We start from the raw sequence: 23,415 nt of genomic DNA, 5'->3' as shown, positions 1-23,415 counted from the left end.
ACAGTTTAATGTGTAATAATGAAATAATAAGCATATTAACACACAATCATGACACTGTAGATAAACAAAGCTGGTCATATTGTGTTATTTTACTTTATATTATGTAATTTACTCAATATGGTATTATTTTACTCAAAATATGATGTATGGTCAGGAATGTAATCCATATGCTGATTAATATGCTGGATGTCTTAATGCAGATGGTGAGTCTCAAGGGGCCATCCATTGGGCAGTACTGGTGTTTTCCAATGGATTGTACCGGTGAACCTAAATAACCCTATGGCTAATTTCCAGAATAAGACAGATACAGGTAAACAAGTTTGATGCATGTCTCATGTTACCACCTCCAACCAATAGGAGGCCATAAAATAAAAGTAAAAAAAAAAAAAAAGGCGGATCTGGCCAAATTCCACCATTAAAAAATGGACCAGGTGGGCTAGTAATTGATTGTGGCAAACCAGACAGACATAACCAATAAAAAACTATTTTGGGTAGTAAAAAAGGTCAGCGGACAGACAGAGAATGAGATGCGGTTACCGTTATCACGGCTTTGTTACTTTGTTTAATAAAGTCTTATTTTGACATCTGGAACTTCTGCTTCTTGAAGAAATCCATTACTGGCTCCGCGACACAACAGTCATTCGAACCAACGCACTAATTATCTGTTTTGTATCAAAAGTTTAAATTTGTCATTAAAATGAACATTGTACATGGTTGGCTTTATCAAAACATATTTTTGTATTTATTTGTAATTTTCCCTCCCCAAAACCACACACACAAACACAAACACACACATTTAGGCCTAGCTACTTGTTTAAATTGCATAGACTTCTATTGTTTACACATACAGCTAAATACAACTACTATTATAATCTAACAGAACATTTTCTGAAAAGAAAAAAATTGCCTATATATATTTTGTAACATTTTTACAAATTAGGACATCCCATAAAGAGGTTTTGTCAGATTTAGCTCACTTCTAGGTACAAATTTGTCTCCAAAATACAGTTAAGTAGGTAGAAACATGCTCTTATTTCACATTAATCTGACAGTAGACACATTGTTGGCCGTCTTTGCTTCTGATTGGTCACAGTCATGTCAACCCATGAGCGCTTGTCTATTGTTTCGGTTTGAATAAACCTTTGTCTGAACAGAATAACATGCAACGGCTAAGTGAAGGGAACCAAACACTTTCAGTTTCAGTGGATCTGATTAAACTCCCAGAAAACACAAGAATTATTCTGAATCCGTGCCTTCATACAGAACGGTTTCATCCACGGATTGGTCTTCATCCTGTCAAACAGAACAAAATGACCATTTTAATGTTTGAAACACCTCTAGAACTACCGGAACTGAAGATTTCTAGAAATCAAATAATAAATAACAACTCATACCTCAGCAGAGTCACTCAATCTGTCAGCTTGGACAACATCTTCCTCGTAACTCTCCAACATCTCAAACAAAAGAATCACACACAAATGATCATTTACCACCAAGTAGACAATATTTTAAGGTGTGTTCCAAAGAAAAGAAATTATGCACATTTTGGCCAAATTTTGAGGTAATTTTACATAGATAATGTTCATTATGTTATTCATTACTAAACGTCTGTTTATGAACTAAAAGAGAAGCAATAATAAATGCATCCTCACTAGATCATCTTCATCCTCCTCTTCCTCATCTTCCTGTTTATCAGTGATTCTCATTTTTCTGAGTCTTAAATAAAAAGCAGGCATTAGTTCAACAATACATTTGATTTTATGCAAGATTTAGGACTTTGTATTATAAAAAAATAGAAAACTCACGGGTATTTTCTTGAATATCTTCTCCCTGAGAACATTAGTCAGAATGAGCGTATAGTTTTACAGTCAAAACAGTGATGAATTGCACATAACAAATGATACATATGCTATAATGAGTGATATATAGATTAACTTACGAAGCACGACTCCATAAATACAGCAAGCAATCACAGCGACGTTCAGCAGGGCAAAAGAGGTGAAAACAACAATCACAACCAAAGGAGAGACTGTGTTCAGTGCTGCAAAATACAGACAGACAGAATGTTTGGGACTGTAGCAACACATCATAATTATAGTTAAGACACATTATGATATGCTTGACGAATCTTGTCAAACAATGAAAAAAGAAACAAATAATCAATACTGAATGAGAGGAGAACTTGAATTTGGACTTGTCTCAAAACTGTTCTTCATAAAATTCATGTATGAATATATTTTTTTAGAATTATGTTTTATATATAATCCATATATTCCGTTGTAATATACACATTTAATATAAGAATCAATTAAAAATAAAAGGTATTTTTATTTTTAAATTCTTTTTATTCATAAAATTATATATGTATACATACACACATCTTCATTCCAATTCACCAATTTATGAATAAAAATAATTGTAAAATAAAAATCTAATTATAAATGCGTATATTACAAAAAAATATGAATATATATATATATAAAATGTATTCCTAAAAAAAATTATATGCATACATGACTTTATGAAGAAGTTTTGAGACAAATTCAAAAGTCTGAATTCAAGTTCTCCTTTCGTTCAGTATTGATTTTATTTATTTGTTTATTTATTTTTCAGTTTTTTACAAGATTTGTCAAGCACATCATAATAACCCAGTCACATAAAATTAAATTACGGACAATTAAACAAATATATAATGGAAAAAAATGACTTATATGACTTTCTTTAAGTACCACTCCCCTTAGTTGGATTCAAGTATTAACATCATAATTTCTACATTTTTATCATTTGTTTTTATTATGTTATCATAATTATTATTATTATTTATTTTAATTGTTTTAATTAACTTATTTTCAGTATATGTAGAGCAAGAGAGAAATTTTGTATATGTTTGATTTATTTTTTTAATAATGTTTGTTAATTTAATAAATTTTGGCCTGTATAACTAATATAAGTACAAATATATGTGATATGTTTAAGTTTGTTCCTTAAAAGATAAGAATGAAAAAATAAGTTACACAGACAAAAAAAATTTAGAAACATCATATTATTGAATGCATATACTGTAAATAAGTCCAGACTCTTCATAACAGGGAGAATAGCAGCTATTCGACTATTTGAAGTTCAGAATATTAACATTGTTTAGCCTGGGGATGTAAAACTTAGATTAGTCTAAGTTGAATCCAAAATATAAGACTGATTACCCCTTGGTTAACTGCTAGTTTGGTCAAACTAGATCTTAAGACACTGTCTTAACATCGAGGCTAAGTTTATGCAACCGGCCTCTGAGATGACACAGTTTTAAAGACATTCCCCTTTCTAAAGTGATTCAGTGTAGTGTTTGGTGTCAGGCTTCTGTACCCTCTTTACTGATCAGCATCTTTGGGCTGCAGATGCTGGTGCTGTTGTCGAATCTATCTGAAGCTTGGCAATGGTAGAATCCAGCGTTGTCTCGGTCTACAGACAGAGCCAGAACGGATTCATCTGACCGGGCCACTAAATCTCCTCGGCCCAGCAGCCTGCTGTTGTTGAGGAACCAGCTGTAATGTGGAAACGTTCCCCGCTCCACCTTACAATGCAATTCAACGCTAATCACCTGGAAGTCCAGACCCACGTGTTTGAAGGGCGTCATCGTTACAGCGCCTCCTACAGACTCTGAGACATCAGGTGTTAGATGTTATTTCAGTTACACAAGACAAAACAATACATTCGTAAGGCAAGAACCCACAGGTGAATAGGGTACACTCTCAGAATTAAAGGTACAAAAGCTGTCACTGGGGTGGTACCTTTTCAAAAGGTACATTATAGTTTTTTTTTTGTTTGAAAAAAAAAATTGCATTACAACTTTCCAAAAATGTTATAATATAAAAATTGTATAATTAAATGTAATTGAATTGTTGCATTAAATTTTGCATGCAAATTCACTAATTTGCATATATTTCCAGAAAATAAATCTGAATACTGGATAAAGCCAGGTTCACAATTCTTGTTTGATTTTATTGACACATTAGAGTAAAAGGTTTTTACTGAGGGGATTTTGGATTTCTCTTTTTATCACTCCATAAATCAGAAAATACTGTGACACATACAGAAAAAATAATTTTCACAATCTTTTTAGGAATAAAATGTTGTATAAATCAGTGCAAAAGATAAATGAACAAACCCCTCAGTAAAAACCTTCAGGTTATAGAGAGGAATAAACCTGTAAAGTTTGGTGTACGTAAGTGCTGCTGAATTGGAGAAAAAACTCATTTTGAGCAACTTTTTTGTGCTTTGTGAAGTGCATTGCAATTGAAATCTACAGACAGATATAGATAAAGTGTAATAAAATACACACTTAAAATTGTAATTTGGATGTTTTCTTTACATTATGATAGAAGACAAGTTATGGAAGCAAAATATCACTCCATAAATCGGAAAATACTGTCAACAGCCAGAAAAAAATCTAAAGTTTCTCCATATGTGAGGAATAAAATATTGTGTAAAATCAGGTGAATGATATATTAACAAACTCCTCAAATAGATATGAATAAATCTGTAAATATTGGTGTATGTAAGTGCTGCTGTAGTTTAGAAAGAAACTTTTTTTGAGGGAAAAGATATGTACTATAATTTAAATCTACAGATGCAAGTGCAATAAAATATATGCCTATTTTGCAAGTTTTATTTCCACTAGACATGTTATGGAATCAAAATAGACCAAAATCTCAAAACTGGCCAGTGCATGAAAAAACTATGTTTTTGCCTGTAGTGTCTCACCTTAAATGTAATTCTGAAACTCAAGCCTATTTAGTTCATTTTTTTGGTTCATTGAGCTGCATACCCACGGTCAAGCTGATCGGTTCACTCAGAACCCAGTTGCCCTCGTTGCTGGCGTTACATCTCACTTGTCCCATGTAACGGTTCAGCTCGATAGCCATGTTAAAGAACACACGGGTTGCGTCGGTCGTTTCGGTGGCGATGAGGTCAGTGTGGTTCAAAAGACTAAAGGTGTAGAGCGGAGTTCCTTTCTTAGACTGACACGTGATGATGCCTTTATAACCTCCAATGTCATGCTTCACAACGTCAAAGGAGATTTCAGGCTTTGACACATATTCTAGAAAAAATCAGAATTTTGTGGTCAGTAAGCTTTTTTTAAATAAATTTATACTTTTTTCATCAATGACACATTAAATTGATCAAAAGTGACAGTATATACACCGCCGCTCAAAAGTTTGTAATCAGTAAGATTTTTTATGTTTTTTAAGGGAGTCTCTTCTGCTCATCAAGGCTGTATTTATTCGATCAAAAATACAGAAAAAAATTAATATTGTGAAATCTTATTGCAGTTTCTAATATTGGTTTCCTATTTGAATATGCTTTAAAATAGAATTTATTTCTGTGATCGAACCTGTATTTTCAGCATCATTAATCCAGTCTTCAGTGTCACATGATCTTCAGAAATCCTGTTGAAACTGTTGTGCTGCTTCATATTGTTTTTCGGAACATGTGATACTTTTTTCTTTGATGAATACAAAGTTAAAAAGAACAGCATTTATTTACAAAAATACATTTTGTGTTATAATATACAATGCTATTCAAAAGTTTGGGGTCAGAAATTTTTTCTTTTTTTTTCTTTTTAAGAAATTAATACTTTTATTCAGGAGGAATGTGTTAAATTAATACAAAGTCATAGTAAAGACTCATATTGCTAGAAAAGATATTTTGAACAAATGCTGTTCTTTTTTACTTTGTATTCATCAAAGAATGAAAGAAAAAAGTATCACATGTTCCGAAAAACAATATGAAGCAGCACAACAGTTTCAACACTCATAATAAATCAGTATATTATTATGATTTCTGAAGATCATGTGACACTGAAGACTGGAGTAATGATGCTGGAAATACAGCTGCAGATCACAGAAATACATTATATTTCAACAGATACATAGAAAATAGTTATTTTAAATCACAAAAATATTTAAATTTGTTTTTGTATTTTTGATCAAATAAATACAGCTTTGCTGAGATAGGAGACTTCTTTTAAAAACACTAAACATCTTATCAACTCCAAACTTGATTGATTATACTGTGATCTGATCGAACCGTTGATGTACACAGTCACATCACTGCTGGAGTTGAAGATCGTCGTGTCGTTGAATTGGTTTGACGCCACACACTTGTAATTGCCTGCATTTTGTGCAGAAACCCTGTGGATGATCAGAGTGTCGTTATTCCTGTCGTACGGCATCTGAACCGGTGCGTCGTTCCAGAGCCAATCATAGGAGACGTACGTTCCTTTAGTTTTTGCACACTGGAGTGTCAAAGTTTCTCCTTCCCATATGCTCTCAATGGAAGGATGTGAAATGATGTTCACTTCCGTCACTGGAACTGCAAAACACAGAAGATGAAAGCATTGCAAAGATTAACTGAACAGTTCTTCATGAGGTTGTTTATTCTGTGGAACAGTGCACTGCAAAGATTTTCTTCCTTAGTATTTATGTCTTGTTTTCTAGTATGAATGTCTACAAATTCGGGAATTAAGATGTGTTTACTTGAAAACATAAGTAAAATGACTTAAGATATTATGTCTTGTTTTCTGAAAATATTATCCAAATTTTTGCTTATAACAAGTAAAAATATCTGCCAGTGGGGTAAGAAAAATAATCTTGTTTAGCCTTTGAATTAAGATTATTTTTCATATCCCATTGTCAGATATTTTTGTTTGTTTTACGCAAAAACTAACAGAATTTGGATAATATTTTCAGAAAACAAGACAGGATATCTTAAGTCATTTTACTTGTCACGTAAATGCATCCTGATTCAAGAATTTCTAGATATTTATACAAGAAAACAAGACAAAAATACTAAGGAAGAAAACCATTTTTTGCAGTATTGTTTGACAAATATATTATAAGGTGTATTTTAACCCTTGTAAAGCCTGACTGTAGACTAAAATCTATTTTTCTTTTCAAACTGAACCTTTAGACAAAAAGTTTGCATGTGCTTTTTGTCGACTATCATATTTGATCATCAGGATTTTATGGCTCATATAGTCTGATATAGTGAGAATATGACGTTTTATTGATGAAATTCTGATGCTTGTGATGTAAATCAATGAGATCTTTATAAAAGTAGAGCAGATACTGATATATAGTGGTTGCTCTATATCTCCAATAATATGTTATATGACAGAAGACATGAGAAGATTGTGTGCGACAGCAAAATTTGATCATTTAGAGGACAGAAAATTGCTTTATAGGATTACACTCATGTTACGCCACTCACCTATGACTCTGAAGTCCAGTCCATTACTGAAGGAGCTCTCAATATCTGTGTCATTGTGTCCGCTGGCCTTGCAGATGAGTCGACCATTATGTTGTTCGGCGGTAATCAAATAAAAAGTGGCAAATTCTCCAGACAGCGAGGAGTACTCCCCAATCGACTTATCCGGGTTTGTCTTGACATAAAGCTCGTATTGGACAGACAGCGTTGTCGGTTTCCCAGGAATCTCACAGAAGAAATCCACAACTGACCTTTCTAATGCAATGGACGGACCCCACAGAACCGGTTCATCAAGCTTTTCCAGAGCATCTGCAACAGAAACTCCAAGTATTTAACACAGATCCAGTGGCCCACATGCACCATTAAGCACATGCTTAGAAATGTCAGAATGTCATTGTATTAAACCACAAAATATCAAAGAAAGTGTAAATTATTGGAAATAATGATGCACAAACACACTTTTTACATGCAAAACGTTTGACAGACTGGGTTTGAAATGCTAGATCAGTACTGACTTAATGCTATGCTATAATGCAACAATGTTATTGATTTGTGTGTGAACAACACATTTTATGATGCATTTGGCAGATGCTTTTACCCAAAATTACATGCATTGCATTCAAGATATAGCTTTTTATTAGTTTGTGCATTCAGCATGACAGCCACTGTTTAAATATTTATATTTAAACAATGAAATACAAACATAACTATATAATCAAATACAAAAACTGCCTTATGAGAGATTTTTTCAATATGAATCTGTCTCTATAGAAAGCATATTCAGTAGTAGCACTTGGTAAATTAAACATTTATTTGGCATATGACAATCTTACAATCTCCTTGGCAGAAAACATAATTTAAAAAGAGAAAAATGGCATAGTAGAGTTTTTTGATTGTAGATCTAGTGTTGAAGATGAAGACAGTCAGTATTGAGTTTGTTTGTAGTTAGTGGATTGTGGTAATGTGATTGTGGAGAACTGACTTCATGCTGTGGTATGATGTATCAACGTTACTGACTTGTGTGAACAGCACATTTACAGTGATGCAGATGCATCATTTTGGCAGATGCTTTTACCCAAAGCGACATGCATTGCATTCAATATATAGATTTTTATCAGTTCATGTGTTCCCTGGGAATCAAAACCCTTGACCTTTCCACTTTCTGAGGGTATTTAACATATATATTTACCTATAGTATCTATAAATCCCCAAATAAACATGGCAAAAAAAAGTCACTTACCCATCCTTGGATGCAAGACTGAAATACCTAGTGGAAAAAAATAAGCATATGTAAACAGATCTCAACAGACAACACATGAGAACATCCATCAAAAATGCAAAAGTTTCCTCGACCTATGAGAATGAGTGAGAGATGCATCGATTCCATCCTTTGCTGAAGAAGATGAGCACAATATCCAGATGCAAGCACCAGAGAAAGCACTTTATTATTAATGGAGCAGTGAAAGCAGGTTAGACACAGTGAAGGACAGAACTGATGAGACCCACCCTAAACAGTCCATGTGTTGAGGACAGATAGGGCAGAAGCCAGTGCAAATGACACGGCTGTAGAGAACTTCTACATAAATGACCAATGTACTGCACTAATATAATCAATATTCATCATGTGTTGTTGCAGCAATGCAGCCTGAACGTGTGTTTGTTCTTTGATGCCTGTCATACACTGTTGTTGTATATCAAGACATTTGGTAAACTTTAGTAAGTTTTATAGTGAGATGAACATTTTCAGGATGGGAAAATTATAAATCGTTCATCATGACTCTATTGTTTATAATTTGGCAGCAACTATTTGCATTAAATGTAAATAGCAATTACATGCTATTTACACTAAGTGAAAATAGCATATTTTCTTATCAATAGATGCTACTTACACTGTGCAAATAGCAGTATTTTGTTTTTGCGATATGCCACTGTAAAAAATCAAAAGTTGAGAAAACTTAAAAGTTTAAGGCAACCAGCTTCAGGAGATTTTTGAGTTTTCTCAACTTTTTGTTGTATAAACTGAATACAACAAGTTGAGAAAACACAAAAATCTCCTTAAGCTGATTGCCTTAAACTTTTAAGCTCTCAACTCTTGATTTTTTAGTGTATTTACACTAAGCGCAAATAGCTATTCTATTTACACAGTGAAAACAGCATGATTTTCTGCTATTTATACTACTTATGGCAAATAGTGGCAATTATTTGTGCCTCAGAAGCACTGTAAAAAAAAAGAAAAGTTGAGCCAACTTAAAATTATAAAACAACCAGCTTCAGCCGATTTTTGAGTTCTCTCAACTTATTTCTGTAGGAGATTCTTAACTTTTTGTTGTATAAACGTAAAACAAGTTGAGAAAACTCAAAAATCTGCTGAAGCTGGTTGCCTTAAAATTTTAAGTTGGCTCAACTTTTTTTTTTACAGTAAGGCCTATTGTAGTAAATTATTAAACAGTATGCAATAATAACGTATTCAGTGTAAATTGTAATTTTAATTCAAATTATTAAATGGATGCCACCTTATTGGGACAACAAAGCCCTCCCTACACCTACCCTAACCCTAATCCTACCCGATACTTCATTTTCATCTTTTACAGTATTTCCTTAATTTTTATTGAAAATAAATGCCTTTCCGATGTGATATGAGATTTGAAAAGGGAGAAAAAAAGTTCCAACAAGGCAGGCTATATGCACTAATTGTAAATAGACACTCCGTTATAATTTATAGTAAACTTATAATTTAGTTAAAACAGTTTTTTTTTTTTTTTACCAGATTCATCCACTTTTGGTCAGGTATATCCATGCTGGACAAAATCTGCTTTTGATACTTTAAAATCATTTTCCTTTTATGCACCACCAAAACTGGCAAAAACGCAAAATAAGTCTCTTTTTGGCATATTATTAAAATTTTGTACATTATGTGACCTCGGTTTAATACACCGAGTTTGGCAACAGTGTAAAGTTGGCCTACTGGTGTAAAGTTGTAAAAAACTAAATCCCATAATAAACTGAGGGCTTGGTTGACGGTATTATAAGTTCATCGATTAAACTTACTTTATTAAGTGATCTTATTCTCAAATCTCAAGATTCAAATTCCATCAAAATTCTGCCAAACTGATCAGGAAATTCAAACAGGAAATGCGTTTTGGTGTGAGATCGCTGTAGCCTCAACCAATCATCATCTCTTCTTCATTACTACAAGTTATAACACAAAATAGACATGAATGATCATCAAAGAAACAGAACAACTTACCCAAATAAATCATGTTCAGTCAGTGTTTCAGCTGCGGAGAGTTGAATCTAGGATTTTTTGTCCTCATGTTTGAGGTCTCTCACATTTTAAAAATCTTTTAGTGTGTACCCTGCTTTAGTAAACCAGCTTGTAATAACGCCACGTTCAGAAAAGCCGTTCAATGAGCATAATAATCAGCTAGAAAAATAGTTTTTTTGATAGATATATTAATTCTATAACATATTCAATAGATTTTTTACGTAATGTCTTCATTATTTCACTTATCAAGTCAAGTGATGTCACCTTTATTTATATAGCGCTTTTAACAATATATTGTGTCAAATCAGCTTTACAGTATTAAATAAGAAAATAGTGTGTCAATAATGCAAAATGACAATAATTTGAATAAATCAAAGTTTTTATGACAGCCAGTGTTTAAAGGATTATATTTAAACCACGAAATACGAACATAACTATATAATTAAATATAAAAACTTCCTTATGAGAGATGCTTTCATTAGGAATCTGTCTCTATAGAAAGCATATTCATTAGAAGCATTTGGTAAATGAAACATTTATTTGGTATATAAACACCTTACAATATCATTGATAGAAAACAGGAAAATGGCACAGTAGTGAATGATGTCCATGTCCTGTCCAGTCAGAGCTCAGGTTAATTAAACACCTGAAGCAGCTAATCAAAGTGTTCAGGATTACTATAGAATCCTCAAGACGTCTCTGCAGGACACTGGCTCCAGGTCTGGTCTGGTCTGGTCTCTGGTCTCTCAAACTCCATGATGACTGTTTTCTTTTCCACAGGTTGAGGTTCAGAGGAAACATCAGCTGCGGGAACGTCTATTCTGCAGAGAGGAACAGAAGAGAGGTTAGAAGCGTTCTTTACAGCAGCATCACACCCGAATGAAGGTTAAGAGAGACTAAAACCAGACTCACGTTATCATCTCAGACTGGATCACGTCCTCTGACAAAAAGAGAGAGAACAGCATGAAAATTACCCTCTGACAATGTTCAAACAATATTTCAAAATGTTCTCTGATGTATTAGAAAAACATTAAGGGAACATTTCGTTTTATAATTTTGCAAACATTATTGTAAACCTACTTTTGAATGTTCTCTGTTAACACATGATGAAATGAGTGGACTCACGGTTACTGTGATGCTTGCAGGTGTTGTTTCTGCGCTTGGTGCTCCAGAACATAAAGAATGAGCCTAACACGATCACAACCGACAGGAAACCACAGAAAACCAACGCAATGACCTCCACGGACGTCGCTGCCAAATCTGTGAAAAAACAAACAAAACCCTCATTGACTTCTGCATCTTTCTGGAAATTGTCTGGACATGAAGGACACGCTGACCTGTCTTCTGAATAAAGATGTCCTCGCTCTCCACCCAGACTGAGCTGTGGTTAAAACTGTCCCTCACCCTGCAGCGGTAAAACCCGTCGCTGACATCTGTGAGGATCAAGATCTGACCGTGATGAGTGACCACATGAGCGGCGCCCTCTGCTGGAAGGGAGGAACGGTTCAGACGCCAGGAGACCGTGGGAAACGTTCCTCTCTCTGGGACGCATTTGAGCCGAGCAGCTGCCACCATCTCGTCGACATCATAAAGATACGTTACTGTCACACGCACAGCGCCACCTACTGGAACTAACACAAACAGTGGCCGGTTGCATAAACAGTCACTATGTTAAAGGGATAGTTCACCCAAAAAAGAAAATTCTGTCATTAATTACTCACCCTCATGTCGTTCCAAACCCGTAAGACCTTCGTTTATCTTCGAAACACAAATTAAGATATTTTTGATAAAATCCGAGAGCTCTCTGACCCTCCATAGACAGCAACACAACTGAAATGTTCCCAGGTCCAGAAACGTAGTAAGGACATCGGTAAAATATTCCATGTGACATCAGTGGTTCAACTGTAATTTAACGAAGCTACGAGAATACTTTGAGAGCAAAGAAAACATAATTTACTCAACAATTCTCCCCGAGTTACCGTCTTCCGCCATTTTCGGAGAGTAGTAATCAGTGTTGTTCATATTCAGCATGCACACGCTTTCTACTAAACGTAAACAATGCTGATTTTTGAGAATTGTTGATTTGTTTTCTTTGCGCACAAAAAGTATTCTCGTAGCTTCGTTAAATTACAGTTGAACCACTGATGTCACATGGAATATTTTACCGATGTCCTACGTTTCTGGACCTGGGAACATTTCAGTTGTGTTGCTGTCTATGGAGCGTCAGAGAGCTCTCGGATTTTATCAAAAATATCTTTATTTGTGTTTCGAAGATGAACGAAGGTATAAAGGTTTGGAACCACATGAGGGTCAGTAATTAACGCTTAACATGAAAAACGCTACGTGGCTTAATGCATTAAAACAGTGTTTTTAAAATGACCAAACTCAATAAACAGCTGATAATAAATCATACTATGTACCGAGGAACAGATTTGAGCCATAACACAAACACAGCGCGTTTAATTACGCGTTAAGCTCAAGTTTGTCTGTAGTATAATTCATTAATAATGTTTATTGAGTTTAGTCATTTAAAACACTGTTTTATTGCATTAAGCCATGTTAAAAATTTTCCTTTGGCGCAATTAAACACGCAATTAAACCCGATCTCACGGCAATTCGTACATATTTTACAACGTGGCTAATGTGTACAAATTCGTACGACCTCACTCATACAAATTAAATTAAATTAATAAAATTTTATTGCTAAATCGTTTTAATTAATCGAGTTGCCAATTCGTATGAATTTGTACGAATGACCTACACCTAACCCCGCCCCTAAACCTACCCGTCACTGGGGTTTAGACAAATCGGACAAAATCGTACGAGGGAGACGAATTAGCCACCTCGTAAAATACGTACGAATTGGTCGTGAGATAGCGTTGCGTGTTCTTATTCTGTACTCATCTGCTTGTCTGTACAATATATGCTCTATTAATATTGTGTTAATATCCTGTAAAAACACAGTTTTAATGCATTAAGCCACGTTAAGCGTTTTAGAATGTCCCTTTTGAAGCAAATGATTCACAAAAGTTTCAAAGCTTCACGAAACAGTGCTTCAAAAGCGCCCATCACTAACTGTGTCTTAAAAACTAGTTTCAACAACTAGCAATAGACAAGGGGTAATCAGTCTGATTTTTCATACTCAAATTAGACCAATCTATCTTTTTGTAACTGAATAGTTAAAGTAACTAAAATAGTTATAACCGGTCTTGAAGAAAAAAATTAGATGACTAACTGTTTAAGACTAGTCTAAGCAGTTTATGCAACCGGCCCCAAGTTTTAAAAAAAAACACACTTGATTGAATGAATGAGTTGCTTTTGAGGATGAACTAGTTGCTGCATTTGCCAAAAGTTAGTGACATATTCAGAGTTTTGACTGAAACACATTCATCAGCACATCTGGGTTAGTTTCTGAGATCAGTCTGTGAAATAGTTTGCATTTATTATTTTGGATGCACAGAAATACTGATTCGAAAGAGTATTTGTGATTATTTTACTTATTACACTGAAAAACATTAGCTGTAGGGTTTACTTGGAAATAATTTTTACACAGGAATTGCTAGTAAATTTCACAAATAATTAGAAAGAAACAACTAACACATTGAATTGAGCGTAAAATTTTTAAGTTTTAAATTTTAAAGCCTTAAATAGCATTTATTAAATGTATTTCAATAATGTTTTATTTACAACTTAGAAAAATAATCTTTTACCATATTTTCTAGAAAATAAGTCTCAGCAGTTCAAAGAAATTATAAAAATGATCAATTGAATCAGTGTACAAATCACATTTTATCATGACATTCAAAACCAATGTAAAATACTGGTAAATAAAACCAAATGCTATACTGTATTTTATACTCCACAACAAATACTTGAAATCTAATGGTGTTCAGAAAAGAACAGGAATGAAATATAAAGTAGTAATATGTATAAAACAAACATAAATTATAGTGGCATTCATTATAAACAGACTTTATTATAAACACAAAGAATCAACTAATTTATTTAAGCGGAAGTTAAACTACCAGCATGTGGGAAATACGCTATACAAATAAACTTGGGTTCACGTAACAAATGCTTGACAATTATTGCATTATAAAAGACGCTTTGGAATCAGCACAATGATAAAAAACTAGTGCTGGGCAAGTTTTTGTGAACGTAATATATGTGTGTGTGTACTGTGTTTATTTATTATGTATATATAAATACACATGCATGTATATATTTAAGAAAAATATGTTATGTTTATATATTTATATATAATATAAATTATATGAATATAAATACACTATAGCACTATAAAAACATAACTTGTTTTGCAGAAAACATGGTATTTAATTAAAGTTTAAGGCAGTTGTTGTAGTCGAGCAGCTGCATGAAGCGATGCTCAGATGTTCTTCACATCATCTGTGTTACTCACAAACTCACCTACGAGTAAACGCACGGGGTCAGATATTAGTTGCTGTGTGTCCGTTTGTGCTTTACATCGAGCGGCTCCCAGATCCAGACCCACAGAGACGGGCTGAAGGAACCAGGACTCTAGAGAATCCACTCGCTTCACATCCAGCTCCAGTCCGTCCAACATCAAACTGAACGTCACGGGCGGAGATCCACGCTCAGAGCGGCAGCTGATGTTGGCCGTCAGGCTGGAGCCGTTAGAGAACACCGTAAACGATAACGAGGGCACCGAGATGTGCTCTGAAAACCAGAAAACAGGCATGGAAAATCAATACAAAACAGTTTGTTCTGAAGTTTCAATTCCAAAATAGGATATTCATATTCAGTGAAAATAAATGCACAGGACTTGATTGGTTGGTGAAAGTGTCTCTGTGAAAATGCCTGAGAAATTAGATAGACTAACGAAAGAAAGTGTTGTTTCTTTGAAATGCAGAAGTGAGAGTTGTTAAATTTGTTACTTTTGACAATGACGTCGAGGTTTGGGCTGCTGGAGTATCTGGGGTTGACGGTCATCTGGTTTTGAGCTGTGCATGAGTATATCCCAGCATGCATTTCAGTCGCCCCGTCCACCGTGAGAGTGTCTCCAGAGAGCCGGTGGAGCTCTGACAAGGAGCTCACTAACTGTGTGTCATGGTACCATGTGAAGGACAGATGCGTCCCCTTCCTGACCAGACAGCGCAGGACGAGCTTCTGTCCTTCATAGACGATTGCTGGATCAGGATCTGAGCTCAAACGGGCTCCTATGACAGGAACTGACATCGACAGAACTATTATACAATATCAGTCAGTTAAACATGATGGCACACGACCAGCATTATTATCTTTAAAGGGTTAGTTCACCCAAAAATGAACATTAGTATTATCCTTGCTGTTCCAAGCGTTAGAATGGGAGTAGGTGGGTGTTTTTGTCCATCAGTCCAAAAGACATCAAATAAAGCGCACGTATCTATAACATTTACAATGTAAAAGTATTTATAACATTTTAAATATGGATATTTTCCATATTAAATATGGATTCGCTATAGAAGGCCTTTATTCACCGTGTGCGGCACGTTTTATTATGGATGCGTGCACTTTATTTGACTACTTTTGGACTGTTGAACAAAAACACCCACCTACTGCCATTCTAACGCTTGGAAGAGCAAAGATAATCTTTAATATAACTCCGACTGTATCCGTCTGAAAGAAGAAAGTCATATACATCTAGGATGCTTTGAGGGTGAGTAAAACATGGGGTAATTTTTATTTTTGGGTGAACTAACCCTTTAACTCAAACGTATCTTTTAAAAAACATTGAATTGAAATAAATATGAAATAAAATAAAATATGAAAAATAAAAATCTAAATATTGGATGAAAAATAATCTAAAATTATTCTCCTTGGTAACCAATTAAGTTTAGGTTAAAGCAATAAAAATACTAAAACTATTTAAAAAAATTCAAAACTAATACTGAACTAAAAAATAAATTAAAACTAATCTAGTAATATTAAAAAGTAAATAAATAAATAGGTAAAAATGACAAAAGAAAAAAAAAAGACTAAAAAACAAACAAACTAAAACTAAAAATACTATATGAAAAAATTAAACTAAACGAAAATTAGAAATGTTCCTTTGGCAACTAACTGAAAAAATTAAATTACTAACCGTAAATATATAAAAACTAAAACTGAAATTAAAAATAAATTAAACCTAAATAGTAATGTTTAAATTTTTTTTGTAAAATGACAAAAGCACATGGACATACTAAAAAATAAACTTAACAACTAAAAAACTTAAACTAAACAAAAATTTGAGATGTTGCCTTGGCAACTAACTGAATTAAGTTTAAATTACTAACTAAAATTACTAAGTGGAAATAAATAAAAAATAAAACTGATCTAAAACTGATATACAGTAAAAATAAATTAATCCTGAATACTAAATAAATTTAGATTGAAGCACTAATATCTTAATCTTAATCTTAAATTAAACCCAAATAGTGATATTTAAAAGAAAAACTAATGGAAATTACAAAAGCACATAACTAAATTACTATAACTTTGAAAGAAAACTGAAAATATTAAATAAGGGATCATTCAAAACATTAATAAAATCTATGATAGTATATAACAGCGTTTCCCAATACCAGGCCTCGCGCCCCCTGCTCTGCATATTGTGCATGTCTCTCTTAGTTAGCACACCTGATTCTGATAAGCAGCTCGTTAGAAGAGAGCTACGTGCATGAACTGTGTACCGATTGATATGATCCCTACACAGTGTTCATTGCTTCCTACTCCCTGAGCAGGGGAAATACGTTGAAGTTTACTTCACTTTGGAACATTCATTCATGGATTTGCAGTGTCTGCAGTGTCTTCACACACAGATGAGTGTGACATCATATACCTCTGTAAATAAATACAATTTAAATTCACATCTCGCACAATTTAATGCCCTTTGAATGGAACACATACACTCGTTTCGAACTGGAATCATGGCGGAATATCCGGTGATGTCCACTTCGTAGGGCACTTACGGTCGAATAGAACAAACGTTGTACATTGTACGTTATTGGGAAACGTTGGTATATGAATAATACTAAAACAACACCATCTCTGACGTGTACTTGTGGTCTCATGAGATCATGTAAAATAAAACGGCTTCATCGACTGAAGGTCGTCATCTTAAAGGGGTCATGAACTGAGAAACCAAAAATTCCCTTGATATTTTGACATATAAGAGGTCATTGTGCTATAAAAACATCCTGTAAGTTTCAGAACTCAAAACTTTCTCATTAGTCTAAAAACAGCTGATATTGAAGGCAGTCTGTCAAAACCACAGCTTGTTGAATGTCCCACTCTATGATGTAATAGTGTGGATAAGCACTGCCTCCACAGAACAAGATCATTGCCTGCTTCTACATCACTGTCTGTTTAGCCCCGCCCACTAATTCTACGTCACTGCCTGTTTAACCTCACCATCCAATTCTACGTTGTTGCCTGTTTAGCCCCGCTCTCCGATTCTACGTTGTTGCCTGTTTAGCCCTGCCCACCAATTCTACGTCGCTGCCTGTTTAGCCTCGCCCTCCGATTCTACATCGTTGCCTGTTTAGCCCCGCCCTTTGATTCTACGTTGCTGCCTATTTAGCCCCGCCCTCCGATTCTACGTTGTTGCCTGTTTAGCTCCGCCCTCCGATTAGCCCCGCCCACCAATTCTACATCGCTGCCTGTTTAGCCTCGCCCTCCGATTCTACGTCGTTGCCTGTTTAGCCTCGCCCTCCGATTCTATGTCGCTGCCTGTTTAGCCTCGCCCTCCGATTCTACGTCGTTGCCTGTTTAGCCCCGCCCACCAATTCTACATCGCTGCCTGTTTAGCCTCGCCCTCCGATTCTACGTCGTTGCCTGTTTAGCCCCGCCCACCAATTCTATGTCGCTGCCTGTTTAGCCTCGCCCTCCGATTCTACGTCGTTGCCTGTTTAGCCCCGCCCTTTGATTCTACGTTGCTGCCTATTTAGCCCCGCCCTCCGATTCTACGTTGTTGCCTGTTTAGCTCCGCCCTCCGATTAGCCCCGCCCACCAATTCTACATCGCTGCCTGTTTAGCCTCGCCCTCCGATTCTACGTCGTTGCCTGTTTAGCCTTGCCCTCCGATTCTACGTTGTTGCCTGTTTAGCCCCGCCCTCCGATTCTACGTCGCTGCCTGTTTAGCCCTGCCCTCCGATTATACATCGCTGTTGAAACATACGATTATACATCGCTGTCTGTTTAGCCCCGCCTAGAGCTGTGTGATATGACAATATATATTGGATGGACAAAATAAAAAGTCTATCATTTTATATTATGCTCTATCGTTTATTTCGTGGTGTCGCAAAATACATTGTTTACGGTAATACTTTTGCTTCATTTAGATGACTGCGATCTTTAAATGCCACAATGGGCCGTGAAGGGGAGACAGAAGCAGATGGAGAGCGACCAGCCAGAACAAAACGATGAGCTCGTTCTTAAACGAGGGACTACGTCTGTAGCATGGACATGCGTTTTTAAGCACTGCAGTTTTAAAACAACCGATTTTAAGCTGTTGAAACATACATACATAAACACACTTATATGCATCAGAATTCCCGTCTTTGCAAGTATCCTCATAAACACAGTGATTTAGGTGTTAAGAGAGAGTAAACAGCTGAAAAAGAAAATGTATATGTAACAGTATATTGCATCCGGACTTTGGTCTTAAAGGGGAAGCTGTCCAATATTCGTCCTGTCTGCCATTCATATTAATCAAACAACAGTGAGACGGACTAAATCACTTTTGTAACTTTAATAAAAAAATAATAATTATATATTTATATATATGTATAGAATCTATAATACATGTGTTAATTATATAATTAACACAGTGAAGACTAATTAATTTACACAATGTATGTAGCGTTTCTTATTTATTGTAGTTTTTTGTCCTATTGCTTGCAATTAGTTTCTTATGCTTATTTCATCACTGACTATTTATCTTCATTAAGCTTGAGTTTTTTTTTTTGGGAGGGGGGGTTATCTCTTTTTAGGCTTGTATTAATTTGATATTGACATTGGTGATAAGGATTATGAAAATTCTATGGTATCAAAGATTTTTTATCGTGATATAAAATTAGTCATATCGTGATATAAGATTTTGGTCATATCGCCCACCCCTATCCCCACCCACCAATTCTACATCACTGCCTGTTTAAGCCCCGCCCACCGCATGTAGTGTTTACGACAGAGGTCTAACACAGAAACCAAACGATAAAGATCCCCTGATACAGATTTATGCATTTTTAACCTAAATCACAGCAGCGTCCATCTATGAAGGATGTAGGCTTTCAAACATACACAACTATTTTAGCCAATCACAGCAGTGGGCGTTTACTTCCTAGTTTACAATCCTCCACGCCTATTCAAACAAAGCGTTCTGATGAAGGGGTTAAAAACAGGACAGAAAATAGCCTATTACTTCTAAATTATGATGTCCGTTGATGTAAAAATCTTGATAACATAAGTGGGCCTCAGAGAACAGTGCAAAATAGGCAGTTCATGACCCATTTAATTATAATAATTCACACATGAATTCAGCACATTTTACTCACTCACTGCATGGAAGTGTATGGAGTTGCTGGTTTGACCTCCAGCGGTCAGTCTGCAGTAGTACTTGCCCTCTGACCCCTCAGTGACCTGTAGGGTAAAGGTGACCTTGATGTTGTTTTCTGCTGCAATAAGATCCCCTGCGACCTTCCAGAGTTCATAGGTCAAAGGTGAAGACCAGCCTGGAACCGCACAGTCAAACTGGACTTCAGATTTCACATAGGCCTCGCTGGGTCCAGACAGAACTGGTCTCAGAAGCAATCCACCTGCACAGAAATCAACCGAACTTGCGTAAAATTTCTAAAAAATGAATCATAGCTTCATTTATTATTAAGCATGTGCATCTATTTGGTTGCAATATTAATAGTACAAAAAAAATTACACATTTATTTCGGTTGCTTAGAATCAGCATAGATATGTTAATTGTGGAAAAAAATGAATCAGTTAAAAGTATGGACATAGTCATATTTTCATAATGCATTTATTTTCATTGCTTAGAATCAGCACAAATATGTTAATTGTGAAATAAATTATTTTATCAATTAAAAAGTATGAATAGTCATATTTTCATTCCGCATTGATTTTAGTTGCTTAAAATCAGCATAAATACACTGAACAAAATTATAAACGCAACACTTTTGTTTTTGCCCCCATCTTTCATGAGCTGAACTCAAAGATCTAAGGCTTTTTCTATGTACACAAAAGGCCTATTTCTCTCAAATATTGTTCACAAATCTGTCTAAATCTGTGTTAGTGAGTACTTCTCCTTTGCCGAGATAATCCATCCACCTCACAGGTGTGGCATATCAAGATGCTGATTAGACAGCATGATTATTGCACAGGTGTGCTTTAGGCTGGCCACAATAAAAGGCCACTCTAAAATGTGCAATTTTATCACACAGCACAATGCCACAGATGTCGCAAGTTTTGAGGGAGCGTGCAATTGGCATGCTGACTGCAGGAATGTCCACCAGAGCTGTTGCCCGTGAATTGAATGTTCATTTCTCTACCATAAGCCGTCTCCAAAGGCGTTTCAGAGAATATGGCAGTACATCCAACCGGCCTCACAACCACAGACCACGTGTAACCACACCAGCCCAGGACCTCCACATCCAGCATCTTCACCTCCAAGATCGTCTGAGACCAGCCACCCGGACAGCTGCTGCAACAATCGGTTTGCATAACCAAAGAATTTCTGCACAAACTGTCAGAAACCATCTCAGGGAAGCTCATCTGCATGCTCATCGTCCTCATCGGGGTCTCGACCTGACTGCAGTTCGTCAACGTAACCGACTTGAGTGGGCAAATGCTCACATTCGATGGCGTCTGGCACTTTGGAGAGGTGTTCTCTTCACGGATGAATCCCGGTTTTCACTGTACAGGGCAGATGGCAGACAGCATGTATGGTGTCGTGTGGGTGAGCGGTTTGCTGATGTCAACATTGTGGATCAAGTGGCCCATGGTGGCGGTGGGGTTATGGTATGGGCAGGCGTATGTTATGGACAACGGACACAGGTGCATTTTATTGATACCAGAGATATCGTGACGAGATCCTGAGGCCCATTGTTGTGCCATTCATCCACGACCATCACCTCATGTTGCAGCTTGATAATGCACGGCCCCATGTTGCAAGGATCTGTACACAATTCCTGGAAGCTGAAAACATCCAGTTCTTTCATGGCCAGCATACTCCCCGGACATGCCATTGAAGAGGAGTGGACCAACATTCCACAGGCCACAATCAACAACCTGATCAACTCTATGAGAAGGAGATGTGTTGCACTGCGTGAGGCAAATGGTGGTCACACCAGACTGGTTTTCGGACCCCCCCAATACAGTAAAACTGCACATTTTAGAGTGGCCTTTTATTGTGGCCAGCCTAAGGCACACCTGTGCAATAATCATGCTGTCTAATCAGCATCTTGATATGCCACACCTGTGAGGTGGATGGATTATCTCGGCAAAGGAGAAGTGCTCACTAACACAGATTTAGACAGATTTGTGAACAATATTTGAGAGAAATAGGCCTTTTGTTTACATAGAAAAAGTCTTAGATCTTTGAGTTCAGCTCATGAAAAATGGGGGCAAAAACAAAAGTGTTGCGTTTATAATTTTGTTCAGTGTATAATGTTAATTGTAAAAGAAAAATATATTTAATCAAAATAAATAGTTTGAACATAGATTGGACAACTTTAAATATATATAAACCTGATTATTGTGTATTTACAACATAGTCAGTCTATTAGTACTATTACATGAAACTCATTCTTGTTTCACTTACTTATGACATTAAGTTTAATTATGTTAACATTGTGTAATTCAAATGGATGGACATTTTATATGCAAATTTTATATCAAAATAAATCAATCTTAAATATAGAGTTAAATGTACATGCTTAAAAAACAAACAAAAGCGTTAAGCTCAGAATGAGTGAAATAAATAATAAATAGAAGTACCGATTTCTGTCACAGGTTCCAACAAAACTGAAACACAGAAGGAGAATCCAGTAAGTATACGTATAAGTATACAATAAGTGACGTTTACTGTGAACTTTATGAGTAAATTAAGTATTTAATTGATATCAGTAAATATATCAGTAACTCACCACAGAGTGACAGGAGGAGGAAACGGAGACTTCCAGCCATCATACGGGCGTTCGTTTTACTGACTATCTGTGTGTGTGTGTGTGTGTGTGTGTGAGTGTGTGTGTGTGTGTGAGTGTGTGATATCAGTGCAACGCAGCTCGTTCTTATCATGTGTTCGTCAGAGATAATGAGCTTCATCTCTGTCACTGAGGCAACAAGAGACGCTTTTACACAATTAAACGCAAGGGTTATTATCATTAACTAAAACTAAAATGATAAAAAATAGTTTAATTACTTGAAAATACTGAAATCATTTTTGTTTTTATTATTGTAAAATTATTTTATTTTAGCCAAGACAACTTTTCTCATTTTCATTTAGTTCAACTTGAAGTACTAAAGTAACAAAAACTAAAACTTAAAAACTAGACATATTTTTTAAAATTATAATTAATATTATTATTAAACTGACAAAACAAACAACAAAATTATTGAAACTTTAATTAAAATTTCAAATGAAACCTGAAAATATAAAATTAAATATAACTCGAAATATTAACAAAAACTAAAATAGTACATCAGTGATAATAATATAACACTTTATTGTGAGAATACATTAACAAATGAAATGAAATGCACACACCTAAGGAACTAAAGCATAACAAAATTATTATATTATGTGTGAATAATACTGACCAAGAGCTTTAAAATTTAAAAACACTAAAAGTACCACACAAATTTCAAAAATAATGTTTCCAT

General features: G+C 35.3%; 3 protein-coding genes across 7 annotated transcripts in view; 1 reads left to right on the top strand and 2 right to left on the bottom strand.

The window, feature by feature from the left end:
• LOC306855257 (pyrroline-5-carboxylate reductase 1, mitochondrial-like) overlaps positions 1-23,415 on the top strand; it is a 251,100-nt gene that overhangs the window by 96,487 nt on the left and 131,198 nt on the right. The window lies entirely within an intron of this gene.
• On the bottom strand, positions 716-8,748 carry LOC306855397 (Fc receptor-like protein 5). Of its 2 annotated transcripts, none has more exons than XM_079394097.1 (11): positions 8,614-8,748; positions 8,501-8,527; positions 7,264-7,569; positions 6,082-6,366; positions 4,820-5,092; positions 3,358-3,651; positions 1,940-2,041; positions 1,806-1,830; positions 1,653-1,716; positions 1,395-1,454; positions 716-1,293 (listed from the first exon to the last, which is right to left on the bottom strand). In XM_079394097.1, the coding sequence occupies exons 1-11, from the start codon at positions 8,645-8,647 to the stop codon at positions 1,237-1,239; spliced, it is 1,527 nt and encodes a 508-aa protein (XP_079250223.1). In that variant the 5' UTR covers positions 8,648-8,748; the 3' UTR covers positions 716-1,236. The 2 variants fall into 2 exon arrangements, with proteins under 2 accessions (XP_079250223.1, XP_079250224.1); XM_079394098.1 differs by having other exon boundaries at positions 6,166-6,366; positions 8,614-8,735.
• Positions 10,023-22,772, bottom strand: LOC306855143 (Fc receptor-like protein 5). Of its 4 annotated transcripts, none has more exons than XM_079393601.1 (9): positions 22,680-22,772; positions 22,531-22,557; positions 20,079-20,339; positions 15,442-15,750; positions 14,954-15,223; positions 11,863-12,156; positions 11,651-11,785; positions 11,438-11,465; positions 10,023-11,346 (listed from the first exon to the last, which is right to left on the bottom strand). In XM_079393601.1, the coding sequence occupies exons 1-9, from the start codon at positions 22,720-22,722 to the stop codon at positions 11,214-11,216; spliced, it is 1,500 nt and encodes a 499-aa protein (XP_079249727.1). In that variant the 5' UTR covers positions 22,723-22,772; the 3' UTR covers positions 10,023-11,213. The 4 variants fall into 4 exon arrangements, with proteins under 4 accessions (XP_079249727.1, XP_079249728.1, XP_079249729.1 ...); XM_079393602.1 differs by having other exon boundaries at positions 15,442-15,735; positions 22,680-22,768; XM_079393604.1 differs by having other exon boundaries at positions 11,200-11,341; positions 15,442-15,735.

Source organism: Barbus barbus, assembly GCF_936440315.1.
Source record: "Barbus barbus genome assembly, chromosome: 35".
Classification (NCBI taxonomy): Eukaryota; Metazoa; Chordata; class Actinopteri; order Cypriniformes; family Cyprinidae; genus Barbus; species Barbus barbus.
The sequence above is the reverse complement of the archived record's forward strand: the minus strand, read 5'-3'. Positions and strand labels throughout refer to the sequence as shown.

Bases quoted from the DNA above. Each gene is read 5' to 3' on its own strand.
- LOC306855397 (XM_079394097.1), bottom strand. From the start codon at position 8,647: ATGGAATCGATGCATCTCTCACTCATTCTCATAG. The intron at 1,831-1,939 runs GTAAGTTAATCT...TAATGTTCTCAG, and splicing joins TATTTATGGAGTCGTGCTTC to GGAGAAGATATTCAAGAAAA. The intron at 1,455-1,652 runs GTGAGGATGCAT...CTTTTGTTTGAG, and splicing joins AGGAGGATGAAGATGATCTA to ATGTTGGAGAGTTACGAGGA.
- LOC306855143 (XM_079393601.1), bottom strand. From the start codon at position 22,722: ATGATGGCTGGAAGTCTCCGTTTCCTCCTCCTGTCACTCTGTG. The intron at 12,157-14,953 runs GTGAGTTTGTGA...TGTTTGTGTTAG, and splicing joins CCCCGTGCGTTTACTCGTAG to TTCCAGTAGGTGGCGCTGTG. The intron at 11,786-11,862 runs GTCAGCGTGTCC...GTTTTTTCACAG, and splicing joins CATCTTTATTCAGAAGACAG to ATTTGGCAGCGACGTCCGTG.